This window comes from Scyliorhinus canicula, chromosome 7 (genome assembly GCF_902713615.1).
Source record: "Scyliorhinus canicula chromosome 7, sScyCan1.1, whole genome shotgun sequence".
NCBI lineage: Eukaryota > Metazoa > Chordata > Chondrichthyes > Carcharhiniformes > Scyliorhinidae > Scyliorhinus > Scyliorhinus canicula.
The window spans coordinates 108503556-108519185 of record NC_052152.1 but is presented as its reverse complement, the minus strand read 5'-3'; the positions used below and the strand labels follow the sequence as shown (position 1 = coordinate 108519185).

Here is a 15630-nt window from a genome sequence, read left to right as displayed (position 1 = left end):
CCTCCTGGAGGTTTGCCTCCAATTCACTCACCACCCTCCCTTAGTTGGAGCCAACTAGAGAACAGGCCATCCTAAGTCGGGACTGTGTAATGAGAACGGAATCATTGGCAATCTAGTTGTGTGCGACCCCTTGGGGATGAGCGACCATGATATGATAGAATTTTTCATCAAAATGGAGAGTGAAGTAGTTGATTCTGAGACGAGGTTCCTGAATCTTAACAAAGGGAGCGGATAAAAGGAGGCATGAGTTGGCTATGATCGATTGGGGAATGTGACGTAAAGGGATGACAGTGGATATGCAATGGCAAAATATTTAAAGAGCGCATAGAGGAGTTGCAACAATTATTTATCCCTGTGTGGCATTTTGTGAGGGCCACCAAGAATCCAGCATGAGTTTATGGAATCGAAAGAAATAACTTTATTTGCAATTAAATATATACAACAGCAGCAGTACTCCACCACTGCTCTCTCCTGTCTAGCTGGTTCCACACTGGCCAGCTCTATTTATGCAGGTGACTCTGCTAATGATTTCTCCGCCCTCCTCATTGGGGAGCTCATACTCACTAAGGATTGTGGGATAGGCAGTAGTCCCCAGCCAGTAGTAATCAGGCAGGTTATAAAATGGCACAAAAGTAAAATGGGAAAGGTGGTCAATCCATGGCTTATAAGGGAAAATAGAGATAGTATTCAATCCAAGGAAGTATATAAATTGGCCAAGTAAACAACAGATCTGAGGATCGTTTAGAATTCAGCAAAGAAGGACCGAGGGATTGATTAAGAAAGGGAAAATAGAGTATGAAAGTAAGCTTGCAGGGGAAATAAAAATTGACTGTACAAGATTCTACAGGTACACGAAGTGAAAAAGATTGGTGAAGACAAATGTAGGTACCTTACAGTCAGAAACAGGGGAATGTATTAATAATAATCTTTTATTGTCGCAGGTATGAAGTTACTGTGAAAAGCCCCTAGTCACCACATTCCGGTGCCTGTTTGGGTAAGCGGGTACGGGAACTATAGGGGACAAAGAAAGGCTGGACAACTAAATAAATACTCTTCACAAATGAGGACACAAATCAGATACGAGAAATGTTGGGAATGCAGGGTTTAGTGAGAAGGATGAACTGAAGGTGATCAATATCAGTAGAGAAATGGTGTTGGGGAAATTGATGGGATTGAAGGCTGATGAATCCCCAGGGCCTTATAATCTACATCCCAGGGTACTGAAGGAGGTGACTCTAGAAATAATGGATGCACTGGTGGTCACCTTCCAGGATTCTATAGACTGCGGAACAATTCCTGCAGATTGAAGGGTGGCTAATATAACTCCACTATTTGAAAGGGGAGGTAGAGAGAAAGAAGGGAATCATAGACTGGAAGCATGACATCAGCAGTGGGGAAAATTCTAGAATCTATTAAAGATTTTGTCGCAGAGTATTTAGAAAACAGTGGCAGGATCGGACAGAGTCAGCATGGATTTTGAAGGAGAAATCCTGCTTAACAAATATACTGGAATTCGAGGATGTAACTAGTAGACTTGACGAAAGGGATGTGGATGTGGTGTATTTGGACTATCAGAAGGATTTTTAAATCCCGCATCAAAGATTAGCTTGTAAAATTAAAGCGAATAGGTTGGGGGTAGTGTATTGAGATGGAAAGAAAACTGGTTGACAGACAGGAAACAAAAAGTAGGAATTAACGGGTCTTTTTCAAATTGACAGGCAGCGATTGGTGCTCGGACCCCAGTTATTCACAATATATATTAATAATTTAGATGAGGGAACAATATGTGATATCTCCAGATTTACAGATGACACTCAAGTTGGGTGGGAAGGTGAACTGTGAGAAGGATGCAGAGATCCTTCAGTGTGATTTGGACAAGGTGAGTGAGTGGGAAAATGAATGGCAGATGCAGTATAATTTGGATAAATGCGAGGTTATCCACTTCGGTAGCAAAAACAAGAAGGCAGACTATTATCTGAATGGCCATAAATTAGGAGAGGGGTACGTGCAACGAGACCTGGGTGTCCTTGTACACCAGTCACTGAAAGTAAGCATGCAGGTATAGCAGGTGGTAAAGAAGGCAAATGGTATGCTGGCCTTCATTGTGAGAGAATTCGAGTACAGGAGCAGGGATGTCTTGCTGCAATTATACAGGGTCGTCTTGCTGCAATTATACAGGGTCTTGGTGAGGCCACACCTGTAATATTGTGTGCTGTTTTGGTCTCCTTATCTGAGGAAGGATATTCTTGCTATAGAGGGAGTGCAGCGAAGGTTTACCAGACTGATTCCTGGGATGGCAGGACTGATGTACGAGGAGAGGTTGAATTGGTTAGGATTGTATTCGTGGAGTTCAGAAAAATGAGGGGAGATCTTGTAGAAAACTATAAAATTTTAACAGGACTGGACAGGGTGGATGCAGGAAGGATGTTCCCAATGATGGGTGTGTCTAGAATCACGGGTCACAGTCTGAGGATGAATATTTAGGACAAAGATGGGGTGCCTGTGAAATTCGTTACCACAGCAAGTAGCTGGTTCCAAAACATTGTATGATTTCAGGAAGAAGTCAGATATAGCACTTAGGACAAAGGGGACGAAAGGATGCGAGGGAAAGTGGGGTTAGACTGTTGAGTTGGATGATCGCCTATCATCATAATGAATGGTGGAGCGGGCTTGAATGGCCGAATGGCCTACTCCTATTTTTTCTATATTTCTAGGTCCCTGGCGCTGTGAGGCAGCAGTGTTAACAGTGCTAGCCACTCTGTCACCGTGCCACCCTCCAAGTGATCAATTAAAGTTTTTATTTTTATGATACCCACCACTTTTGTCTGTTCCATACCCTTCTTTCTATTTCATATTTTGTGGAAAGTAATCCATCAAACAGTAGCTGTGGTAAGAAATCTTTCTTTCCATAAAGGAATCTCAACAAACAGCTTAAATAGCTGTGGTAGAGATCAGCTAGGATAACATGTTTAAGGAAATTTGAGGTGAGGAAATTACAGGATGTGATTAGGTGTGTAGAATTGTTTACTTGATGATGTCATTGTGATTTCAGTCCTCTTTGCCCAGGAGTTGTTTAATGTATCAGTCTATTTTCCCATGCAGGACTGCAATGAATACCATCCAACAGTTACAGATGATTTTAAATACAGCCGATGACAAACCTTCAAATACCCTTGAAGCATATTTTCATGTAAGTGGATGTTGGAATGAGGTTGAAAAAGCTCTGAAAAGGCAGGCAGCACGGTGGCGCAGTGGTTAACACTGCTGCCTCACGGCGCCACGGTCCCAGTTGGATTCCGGCTCTGGGTCACTGTCCGTGTGGATTTTGCACATTCTCCCCGTGTTTGCGTGTGTTTCGCCCCCATAACACGAAGATGTGCAGGCTGGGTGAATTGGCCACACTAAATTGCCCCTTAATTGGAAAAAATGAAAAGTCAAATTTTCCTCTTCATTGCAAATAAAAGCAAAAGACATTGTAATACAATCAATTATGCCACATGATACTATAATTAGAAGTAGAATCCCTACTCAGCAAAAGGAGGCCATTTGACCCATTGAGTCATGCGCCAACCCACTGAAAGTGCACCCTACCTAGGCCCACGCCTCCACCGTATCCCTGTAACCCCACCTAACTTTTTGGACACTAAGGGGCAATTTAGCATGGTCAATCCACCTAACCTGCAGATCTTTGGACTGTGGGAGGTAACCAGAGCACCCAGAGGAAACTGATGCAGACACGGGGAAAATGTGCAAACTTCACTGTCACCCAAGGCTGGAATTGAACCCAGGTCCCTGGCGCTGTGAGGCAGCAGTGCTCACCACAGTGTCACCATTATCAGCTGCAATGTTGACATGTGTTATGTTATGTCATTTCTGTAGGCTACAAGGTTGCCTATATCGATGGAAATTGGTGATAAACTGGAGAATTCTCACGCATTGGATGTCAAATATATTGCATTACTTTGTAATTAATATGCTCCGTTTTGCCGGCAGCCCAGGGGTTTCCCCACGGCGTGGGATGTCCCACAATGGGAAACCCCATTAACCAGCCGGCATAACAGAGCATCCCGCCAGTGGGGTGAAACCGAAATGTGGCGCAGCGGGGCGGAGAATCCAGCCCCCTATGTGACAGGATTGGTGAATAATGTACCTGTGCTTATCTAGCTTTTAAGAAAAACATTTAAAAAAATACATTTAGAGTACCCAATAATTAAGGGGAAATTTTAGCGTGTTCAATTCACCTACCTTGCACATCTTTGGGTTGTGGGGGCGAGACCCACGCAAACACGGGGAGAATGTGCAAACTCCACATGGACAGTGACCCAGAGCCGGGATCGAACCTGGGACCTCAGCGCCTTGAGACTGCAGTGCTACCACTGCGCCACCGTGCTGCCCTAAGAAAAATTTTCTTTGTCATTTTTGCAGTTGTGCCATTAAAAATGTCATATAGTGTATCTGCACCATATGTCATTAGAATAATTATCTTGCAAGATGAAGACTTTATGGCTAAATTCTGCTATTATAGATTAAATTTAATATTTATAATATAATCTTTATTGTCACAAGTAGGCTTACATTATCACTGCAATCAAATTACTGTGAAAAGCTCCTAGTCGCCACGTTCCGGCGACTGTTCGGGTCCACAGAGGGACAAGTCAAAATGTCCAAATTACCTAACTGCACGCCTTTCAGGACTTGTGGGAGGAAACCGGAGCACCCGGAGGAAAACCACGCAGACACGGGGAGAACATGCAGTGACAGACAGTGACCCAAGCCGGGACTCGAACCTGGGACCCTGGTGCTGTGAAGCAACAGTGCTAACCACTGTGCTACCGTGCCACTCATCTTTGATTATTGCATGTTAGCTTCTATCACATTCCACTTATCATAGGGTATCTCAATGGGTAGCACTTTTGCTTCACAGCTCCAGGGTCCCAGGTTCAATTCCCAGCTTGGGACATTGTCTGAGTGGAGTCTGCAAATTCTGTCCCTGTCTGCGTGGGTTTCCTCCCACAAGTCCCGAAAGACGTGCTGTTAGGTAATTTGGACATTCTGAATTCTCCCTTTGTGTACCCAAACAGGTCCCGGAATGTGGCGACTAGGAGCGTTTCACAGTGACTTCATTGCAGTGTTAATGTCAGCCTATTTGTGACAATAAAGATTATTATTATAAGTTCATAAGATATAGAGGAGCAGAATTAGGCCATTAGGCCCATCGAGTCTGCTCCGCCATTCGATCATGGCTGATCTCATCCTGGCCTTAACTCCACCATCCTGCTTGTTCTCCATAACCCTTCAACCCATTACCAATTAAAAATCTGTCTAATTCCTCCTCAAATTTACTCAATGTCCCAGCATCCCACCGCACTCTGGGGTAGTGAATTCCACAGATTCACAACCCTTTGGGAGTAGTTTCTCCTCAATTCTGTTTTGAATTTTCTGCCTCGTATCATAGAATTTACAGTGCAGAAGGAGGCCATTCGGCCCATCGAGTCTGCACCGGCTCCTGAAAAGTGCACCCTACCCAAGGTCAACACCTCCACCCTATCCCCATAACCCAGTAACCCCACCCAACCCAACACTAAGGGCAATTTTGGACACTAAGAGCAATTTATCATGGCCAATCCACCTAACCTGCACATCTTTGGACTGTGGGAGGAAACCGGAGCACCCGGAGGAAACCCACGCACACACGGGGAGGATGTGCAGACTCCGCACAGACAGTGACCCAAGCTGGAATCGAACCTTGGACCCTGGAGCTGTGAAGCAATTGTGCCATCCACAATGTTACCGTGCTGCCCTAAGACTAAGACCTCTCATTTTAGAATGCCCCACAAGAGGAAGCATCCACTCCACGCCACTCTTCCAATGATAATAGGTTAAACTATGTCTGGTAAAATATAGATGTTACACAACATTATATACATTTTTATGTTAATACTTCAAAAATATTACTCTTACTTCATCTTAAACTTGTGCAATTGTGGTGAATTACATAATAGTTACTGCATTATTTGTCATGGTGGGTATTGGTCCAGGTTTTATGGTTGTAATCATGCCATCATTAACAGATAAAAACTTCTATAGTCTTCATATGTGCAGTTAAATGCAGAAATGCAGAAGTTGCTGTGAATGAATCCGCCCCCCCCTTCCTTTGCAAAGATAGGAATCAATTAAAAATTGCTGAACTAGCATGCACTTCCTCTTTTTACATTATTATTCTTGTTGTAAAATTTCTGGGGGAGGGGAAATATTACGCCTTGCTAAAGAAAATATAATTGGATTTTTTTCACTGCTGAGGAACTTCTCTGGCTATCGAAAACATATTTTCTATTTGTGAAATTTCAATTTTCTCCATTCTATGACAAAAATTACCAAGACTTCTTTAAAAGTTTGAAATTTGTTTGCTATTCCAGTTTTCTACTAAATCCCTGGTGCATGTTTCAATCCTTATATTGTTTTCTGTAAACATTATGAAAAGTGAATGATGAAACCTGCTTGTTATGTCCTGGCTTGATGTCTGAAAGTTAATGGCATCACTGCAGGACACCAGATTCCCGACAGCTGGCACTAAAGTGAAATTAATGCCAGAAAAGATAAAGTTCACCCCCCCCCCCCCCTTGCCAGAACCCCCTCAGCTTTGGACATGCCCAGAACATGTGGACGGGATTCATGCCCCCCACCCCCACCCAACACTGCCCACACTTATCCTCCACTCCTGCCAAGAACCGGATCATCCTAGCAACCGTCATGTGGGCCCTATGTACGACCTTAAATTGGATGAAGCTTTAACTCGCGCCCAATGAGGACAGGTTCACCCTCCACAGAGCTTACTTGCACAGCCCACCCCTCACCTCCCTACCTAACTCCTCCCATTTACATTTGATCTCATCCACCGGCACGCCCACCCTCTCCATCAGCTCTCCATAAATGTCTGCCACTCCCCCTTCCCAATGCCATCTACGGACAACAACTTATCTTGTAACACCGGAGGTGGCAGCCCCGGGAAGGACAGCACCTCTCTCCTCACAAAGTCCCTTACTTGCAGGTACCTGAATCCATTCCCCATAGGCAACTGATACGTTTCCTCAAGCTCTTCCAGACCTGCAGACTTATTCCCTTTCAAACAAGTCCCTGAAGTACTCTATCTCCACCTGCAGCCACCCCCGGATCCTCTCCTCCAGCCCTGCCGGCACAAACCTATGATTATCGCATATCGGCGCCTTCCAACACGAAATGTTGCTTGCGCTGGTTCCAGGCTCGCAATGCTGATACCACCACCATGCTCACTGAATACCGGGCAGTCGAAAATGGGAGGGGTGCCAATAGCAGTGCCTCAGACCCGTCTCCCTACATGACGCAGCCTCCAACCGCCCCTATAGCGACCCCTCCTCCAGTGCCCATTTTCTGACCATTGCGATGTTCGTGGCCCAGTAATAATTAAGCAAACCCGGGAATGCCAGATCCCCCTCCCCCGCCACTTCCAAAAACACCCTCCTCACCTGCGGTGTCTTCCCCACCCACATGACCCTCGGAATTATCCCATTCGCCTTCCTAAAAAAAAGACTTGAGAACAAAGATGGGAAGGTTCTTGAACACAAACAGGAACTTGGGCAGCACCGCCATTTTAACCATCTGCACTCGCCCAGACATTGAGAATGGCGACATATCTCACCTCTAAGTCCAATTTCATACCCTCTACCAGTCGCACCAAATTCAATTTAAGCCACTGGGCCCAGGTCCGGGCCAACTGCATCCCGAAATACCAAAAACCCATGCTCACCACTCGGAAAGCAGCTCTACACCGGGTCTGAGATATATGGCAAATCAGCTGCATACAACGAGACTCTGTGCTCGACGCCTCTCCTCTCAATCCCTTTTCAACCCTAAGCGCCATTGTCAAAGGCTCTATTGCCAGAGGAAAAAGCAGCGGCGAGAGCTGGCATTCTGCCTCGTCCCCCGATTCAACCTGAAGTACCCCAAACCTGTCCTGTTTGTCCAGACACTAACCATCGGTGCCTTATATAGCAGCCAAACCCAATTCACAAAACCCTGGCCAAATCTGATCCAGCCCAGCACCTCCAACAAATATGCCCACTCAACCCAATCAAAACTTTTCTCCGCATCCATTGCCACCACCACTTCTACCTCCTGACCCTCTGAGGGCATCATAATGACATTAAGCAACCTGTGCATATTTGCCCAACAAATTCCGCCCCATCACAAACTCCATCTGGTCTTCTATCACCCTTGGCACACAGTCCTCTATCCGTGACGCTAACACATTCGTTAGCAACTTTGCATCCACATTTAACGGCAAAATCGTGCGGTACGACCCACACTGTTCCGGGTCCTTATCCTTCTTTAAAATCAACAAAAAATGTACGCCTGCGACAATGTGGGGAGAGAGCACACCCCTTCCCCTCGACTCATTGTACATCCCTATAAGCGGGGGCCCCCAGCTCTGCACCAAACGTCTTATAGAACTCGGCTGGAAACCCATCCGGCCCAGGGCTTTCCCTGCCTGCATTGAGCCTACGCAGTCATTCACCTCCTTCAGATTAATTGGGGCCCCAAACCCCTGCATCTACTCCTCCTTCTTGGGAACTCCATCCAAGAACCGTCCCATGGCTTCCTCTCCAGGCAGAGGCTCTGACTCATTTAATATCCTGTAAAAGGCCTCAAATACCCCGATCACCCCCCTGGGTCTGAGACCACCTTTCCTCATCCCTCACACTTCCGATCTCCCTCATCCCTGCTTGCTTTCTCAGTTGGGTCGCCAACATCCTGCTCGCTTTTTTCCCATACACATAACACTGGCCCTCTGCAGTTACCCTACCGCCTTCCCCGTGGACACCTACCAAATTCCATCTGGAGCCTCTGCGTCTCCTTTAATAACCTCTCTTCTGGCGCAACTGAGTACCTCTGGTCCACCCTCAAAATCTCATCCACAAACCTCACTCCCTCATCTCGTTCCATCCTCTCCCTGTGCGCCCGAATCGAGATAAATTCACCCCTTACTCTGGCCTTAAGTGCCCCCCACAGCATGGAGAATGTGACCTCTCCCAAGTCATTTAGCTCTACATAACTTCAGATGGCCGCCCTCACCCTCTCACATGCACCCTCATCCGCCAACAATCCCACATCTACCCTGGGCCTCCCCCTGTACACCCCCAAAAATCCCACCCAGTATGGCACATGGTACGAGACCACGATTGCCGAATACTCTGAATCAGTTACCCTCGCCAACAGCATTCTATCCACTACAAAAACGTTAATCCAGCAGTACACCTGGTACCCACCTCTTCCCTAATACCCACCTCAAGAAATCGCAAGAAACTTCAGAGAGTCGTGAACATAGTCCAGTCCATCACACAAACCTGCCTCCCATTCATTGACTCCATCTACACCTCCCTGGGGAAAGCGGGCTGCATAATCAAAGACCCCTCCCACCCGGCTTACTCACTCTTCCAACTTCTTCCATCGGGCAGGAGATACAAAAGCATGAGAACACGCACAAACAGACTCAAAACAACTTCTTCCCCGCTATTACCAGACTCCTAAACGATCCTCTTATGACTGACCTGATTGTATGCTTCACCCAATGCCGGTGTTATGTAGTTACATTGTGTACCTTGTGCTTTTCTTTTCATGTACTTAATGATCTGTTGAGTTGCTCGCAGAAAAATACTTTTCACTGTACCTCGGTACACGTGACAATAAACAAAAATCCAAATCCAAATCATCCCAATTTGGAGCATATACGTTCACCAGAACCACAGGCTCTCCAGTTCCCACTAACCATCACGTATCTGCCCCCAGGATCCATTACAATACTGCCAACCTCAAAGGACACTTTCTTGTTGACCAGCACCACCAACTCCCTTGTCTTCATGTCCAACCCCGAGTGGAACACCTGCCCCAACCATCCCTTCCTCAACCATCCCTTCCTCAACCTCGTCTTATCTTGTAGCTTCAGGTGCGTCTCCTGAAGAAACACCATGTTCGTCTTCAAACTCCTCAAGTGTGCAAAAACAATACCAGAGGCACATTAGAAACAGAACCAGAAAAGATCAACAAAACCGTCAAGGCCTTCTACCAAGGGCTGTACACCTCAGAGCCCCCAATGGAGGAGTCCGGGTTGAAACGGTTCCTTGATGGACTGGACATACCAGTCGTGGGGGAGGGCAGAAAATGGGGCCTGGAAGCACCACTAGCACTGGGAGAGATCATGGTTCGCATTAGTTCCATGCAGGCGGGGAAGGCGCCGGGACAAGACGGGTTCCCGGCGGACTTCGACAAAAAATTTGCGACAGCACTGGCCCCGCACCTGCGGGAGACATTCACAGGCTCGCTAGCTAGGGGCACACTGCCACCCACGCTAGCACAGGCCTCAATCTTGCTGATATCTAAGAGAGATAAAGACCCAAAGGACTGTGGGTCATACAGACACATCTCACTGCTGAACGCAGATGCCACAATCCTAGACAAATGGCTGGAAGACTGCGTACCAGAGGTGGTCGCAGAGGACCAGACGGGCTTTGTCGAAGGTAGACAGCTTACCTCGAACATTAGGCGCCTGCTGAACATGATAATGACCCCCTCCGGGGAGAGAGTACCAGAGGTGATCGTCTCCCTAGACACAGAAAAGGCCTTCGACAGAGTCAAATGGAAATAGTGGTACTGGAGCGGTTCGGGCTTGGAACAGGGTTCACTTCCTGGTAAAACTCCTATACAACGCTCCCATGGCGAGCGTACGGACCAACAACACGAACTCCCGATACTTCCAGCTGCACAGGGGCACCTGACAAGGTTGCCCACTGTCCCCGCTGCTGTTTGCTCTAGCAATCGAGCCACTAGCAATTGCACTCAGAGCAGCAAAAAGCTGGAGGGGGATCCGAAGGGGCGGCAGAGAGCACAGAGTCTCACTCTATGCAGATGACCTGCTCCTCTACATTTTGGACCCACAAAGCAGCATGGACGGAATCATCTCACTCCTGAAAGAGTTTGGTGCCTTCTCGGGCTACAAACTCAACATGAGCAAAAGCGAGATCTTCCCGGTACACCCACAAGTAAGGGGGGCAGCACTAACGGGACTGCCGTTTAAACAAGCCTGACACAAATTCCGCTACATGGGGATCCAAAAAACCCATGACTGGAAAGGGATCCACAAATGGAACCTCACCAGTCTGATGGAGGAAGGAAAAAAGGACCTGCAAAGATGGAACACACTCCCACTCTCCCTCGCGGGGAGAGTCCGGACGATCAAAATGAACGTACTGCCCAGGTTCCTCTTCCTACTCAGACCTATTCCGATATACATCCCCAAGGCCTTTTTCAAAGCACTAGACAAATTAATCATGGCGTTCGTATGGGGGGTGGGGGAGGGGAGAGAGAGAGAAGAGAGAGAGAGAATACTAGGATCCCAAAGAAGACCCTACAAAAAACAAAATCCATGGGGGGGGCTAGCCCTCCAAAACCTACAATTCTACCACTGGGCGGCGACGGCCAAGGGAATAAGGGGATGGATCAAGGAGCCAGAAGCCGAGTGGGTGAGCGCAGAGGAGGCCTCCTGCAAGGGGACCTCCCTCCGGGCCCTTGCCACCGGCAGCACTTCCATCCCCACCCAAAAAACACTCCAGCAGCCCGGTGGTGATAGGCACCCTCCAGTCCTGGAACCAACTACATCAGCAATTTGGCCTGACCGAAATGTCGGACAGAGCTCCCATCTGCAACAACCATAGGTTCACACCAGCGCTGACTGACACCACCTTCAAAAGGTGGGGACAGGACGGAGGGACACTGACAGGGACCAATACACAGACGGTAGGATCGCAACACAGGACGAACTGACAGAAAAGTTCCAGCGAGCCAGGGGGAACGAGCTAAGGTATCTACAACTCAAAAACTTCCTATGAAAGGAGACAAGGTGTAGCGGGATCCCCTTTTTCTAACTCCACCCAACGGGCTTATATTGGGCTTGACACCCCTTTGTCCAAGCCCCACCACTGCCCGGGTGCTCCTCTCTCTCTCACCGGTGGACTCACAACCACCTTGCGCCTACTCCATTTGAGCAGCGCCCCCCCCCCCCCGGGAGAGAGAAGAAAGGAAAGTCTCTGCCCACCTTTATCTGGCAGTCTTTCCTGAGTGGGCGGTTTCGAGGCGCCCAGGGTACCCCTCGGTCCTAGACACCGGAATTATGGTAAGGGAGATTTACTATTGTGACTTGGTCAGAGATCGTTGGTGAGGAATTGAAAACTCAAAACGGACTCCAATTGAAAGCCAAATATAGGTAATTATTAAACGTTCAAGGTCAATATCACCAAATGCTAGAAAACACCACAAAATGCCTTATGCTCTACAAAACTATGACTATGGAAGGAATACTAAACGGGCACCACGTAAAAGCTTACTTTACACAATTTTAGCAGTGTCTTAAAACTATGATAGATGCGTGCAACCCCCTTTCCCCCAAAAGCCTCATCCACTATAGTAATCTTGGGAACTTAGCGAACTTCCAGAGGATACTCACAATCCAAGTTCAAACTTAAACTGCTCAGTGGATCTCAGGCTGCGTGCTGGAACAAATGAAAGGCAGGCACCAGGAGCACGATGATGATGAGCAGGAGCGAGGAGAGAAGAGTGACAAAAAGGAAGAGAGCGCTGGCCGGTCTAACCATCCTTTTTATACACCAAGTTTGAGTTTCCTGCCACCTCCGCCCCTTTCCCAACGAACAGTTTCGTAGATTGCAACGGCTACGGCCTTATCTGCTACTGTGATCTTCAGCCCCCATTGAAGCAGACGTGGGCTTAACATCGTTATATTCGGTATCAGGTAATTGATTGCACCCTATTGTCCCTCCGGAGGTTGCTGAATGCTATCCCATTAAGGAAATGGGTTCTATCTTCCCTCTGGGCCAGGGCCATCAGCGCCTGTATTGAAACTAACCCAGGTGCATTGTTCTTCTGTTCCCTCTGGGCCAGGGCCATCAGCGCCTGTATTGAAACTAACCCAGGTGCATTGTTCTTCTGTTCCCTCTGGGCCAGGGCCATCAGCGCCTGTATTGAAACTAACCCAGGTGCATTGTTCTTCTGCCGGTCTAGTCTGGTGATGTCACAAACTCCTTTATCTTGCAGATAAACTAATCACCGGCCTGTCTGGGTTTCTGCTGCTTGTGGATTTCGAGAGTTGCCTCTCTAAACACACACACAGGGCTGAGGCTGCTGGGAAGTTTAGTCAAGGTCCTGCAGCCCCAAACATGGCTGTTTTTTTACTGCTTTAAAGTTCAAAGTCCTTTTCCCAGCTCGTAAAAGGCTCGGATCTTGCCCGGAAAACCTACAAAGGACGTACCCGCAACGTCCACGACAGACATTACTGGAATAGTTACTGGATGCAAGCATACTAGATAAAGGAAACTGTAGCGACATGTATGACCGACTGGTAGAAAGGGCCAATACCGTACTGGACGCAACAAGAAAGAAATGGGAGGATGACCTGGGGATTGAAATAGGGTGGGGACTCTGGAGCGAAGCACTGCATAGGGTCAACTCCACCTCCACGTGCGCAAGGCTCAGGCTGACGCAGCTAAAAGTGGTACACAGACCCCACTTAACAAGAACCCGTATGAGTAGGTTCTTCCCGGAGGTGGAGGTTAGATGTGAACGGTGCCAAGGTGGCCCGGCCAACCATGCCCACATGTTATGGTCTTGCCCCAGACTTGCGGGGTACTGGACAGCCTTCTTCGAAGCAATGTCCAAGGAGGTGGGGGTTCAAATGAGGGTGGAGCCTTGCCCGAAAGTGGCGGTCTTCGGGGTTTCAGACCAGCCAGATCTATTCCTGGGTAGGAGGGAGGACGCCCTTGCCTTTGCCTCCCTGATCGCCCACCGTAGAATTCTGTTCGTCTGGTGGTTAGCAGCTCCATTCAAAGCTGCAGATTGGCTGTCCGACCTCTCGGAATCTCTCCAAATCAAATTCGCCATCCGCGGGTCAGACGACGGCTTGCACAGAACGTGGGAGCCATTCACTCAATTGTTCCGGGACCTGTTTGTGGCCAGCGAACAAGCAGAAGAATAGCTAGGTAGCCAAGAATCGGGGGAAGGTAGCCAAAGCATGCGAGGGGGAGATAGACCGGGAGGAGGGGTGGGGGGGGGGGCTGCTAAACCTAAGAGGAAAGAAAGGCGAACCACAGGAGGGGGGGAGGGGGCAGAAGCGGGGGGGAAGAGGGAAGAGACAGGGAAAAAGAGAGGAGAACCAGGGAGGTGGGGGGGAGGCAGGGAAATGATAGCCGGAAGGAGGGCACGGGAAACGATTACAAATTTGGCATCTACAGGGACAGAGAACAAGGAGAATACAGGTGAAAGACGGGAGGAACGGCTGAAGCAGAGGTGATCCGTCCGGGAGAAACAAGTGACAACACCAACACCAGAACCATTTGAGTATTGCCCACTGTAATTGTTTCTCCGGCACCCAAATGTATATCTACCGCCCCCCTCCTCCCCCCACCCCCACAAACAGTTGCCTACTAATGTGTTGTGAATAATTTTGCCAGTTGTAGAGTTGCTGCTGTTGAGCTGGGGCATAATACCCTAAGTTATTTAATTTTATTTTTATTTTTGTTTTTCATTTTTTGGTATGTTTTTGTGTGCCCTTCTCTTCTATATATATATATATATCTTATTCTGTGTACATAACGGTAAATATACTTTGTTCAAAAACCAAATAAAAAAACATTTATTTTTTTAAAGTGTGCAAAAATAAAAAAAAACGTTTCACCGGCCCATTCAATTCCCTCACATTCTATGTGATCAATCAGGTCGGCGGGGCTCCCCGCTCCCCCCTTCCCTGCTGATCAGTCGTAACGCTTCTTTAGCCAACTCCCCGAAGCCGGCATCTCGCACTCTTCTGAGTCCACCCCAAAATGTCCACCGCCATCCCTCCCTTACCCACTGCGCCACACCACCCAGACCCACATTAGCAATCTTCCCACGCACCTCCTCCCCCTTAACCAAACAAAGAAGCAACCCATTCTCCCTCCCCTACACTCTCCTCCTGACAACCCCGCAATTCACTTCCATTAACGAGTCCAACCAGCTAGCATGGTGACCCCCGCCCGGGTCCAATGGCTATCCCTCATTCTCCCCAGTCCGTCCTTCAATCCCCATCCCCCAAACATACGAGAAAAAACAAAAGGCACACTCACCCTCTCCGCTCCCCTCGCCGTAACGTTCACCAATCCACCCACCCTGTTTGCCCACATTCCATACATAACACAATTCCAAAGTTCATACTCCTCCCAGTCCATAGTCTCTCATAAAGTCTTTTGTCTCGTCTGACGAGTCAAGATAGAACTCTTGGTTCTGGTGCGTAACCCACAGACGAATGGGGTACAGAACCCCAAACTTCACCCCCTTCTTGGAGAGGGCAGCCTTGATCTGATTGTAACTGGCCTCCAGGTCCTGATAAATATGCAGCTTGTTCTCCTCCCATGTGCACTTCTTTATCTGCCTCACCCACTTCATAATCTTTCCTTGTCGAGAAAAAGATGCAGCCTTACCACTATCGCCCTCAGCGGTTCTCCCACTCATGGCCTCCTTAGTGCCCTGTGACCTCAGTCCACCTCGAGAGGATAG

General features: G+C 48.0%; 1 protein-coding gene across 1 annotated transcript in view; it reads left to right on the top strand.

Annotated features, from left to right (window-relative positions):
* The window catches only part of rb1 (retinoblastoma 1), a 477115-nt gene that overhangs the window by 141437 nt on the left and 320048 nt on the right, over positions 1–15630 (top strand). The window contains exon 12 of the mRNA XM_038802634.1: positions 3103–3190. Within this exon, the coding sequence (XP_038658562.1) occupies positions 3103–3190 (88 nt within the window). The remainder of the gene's footprint in view (positions 1–3102; positions 3191–15630) is intronic.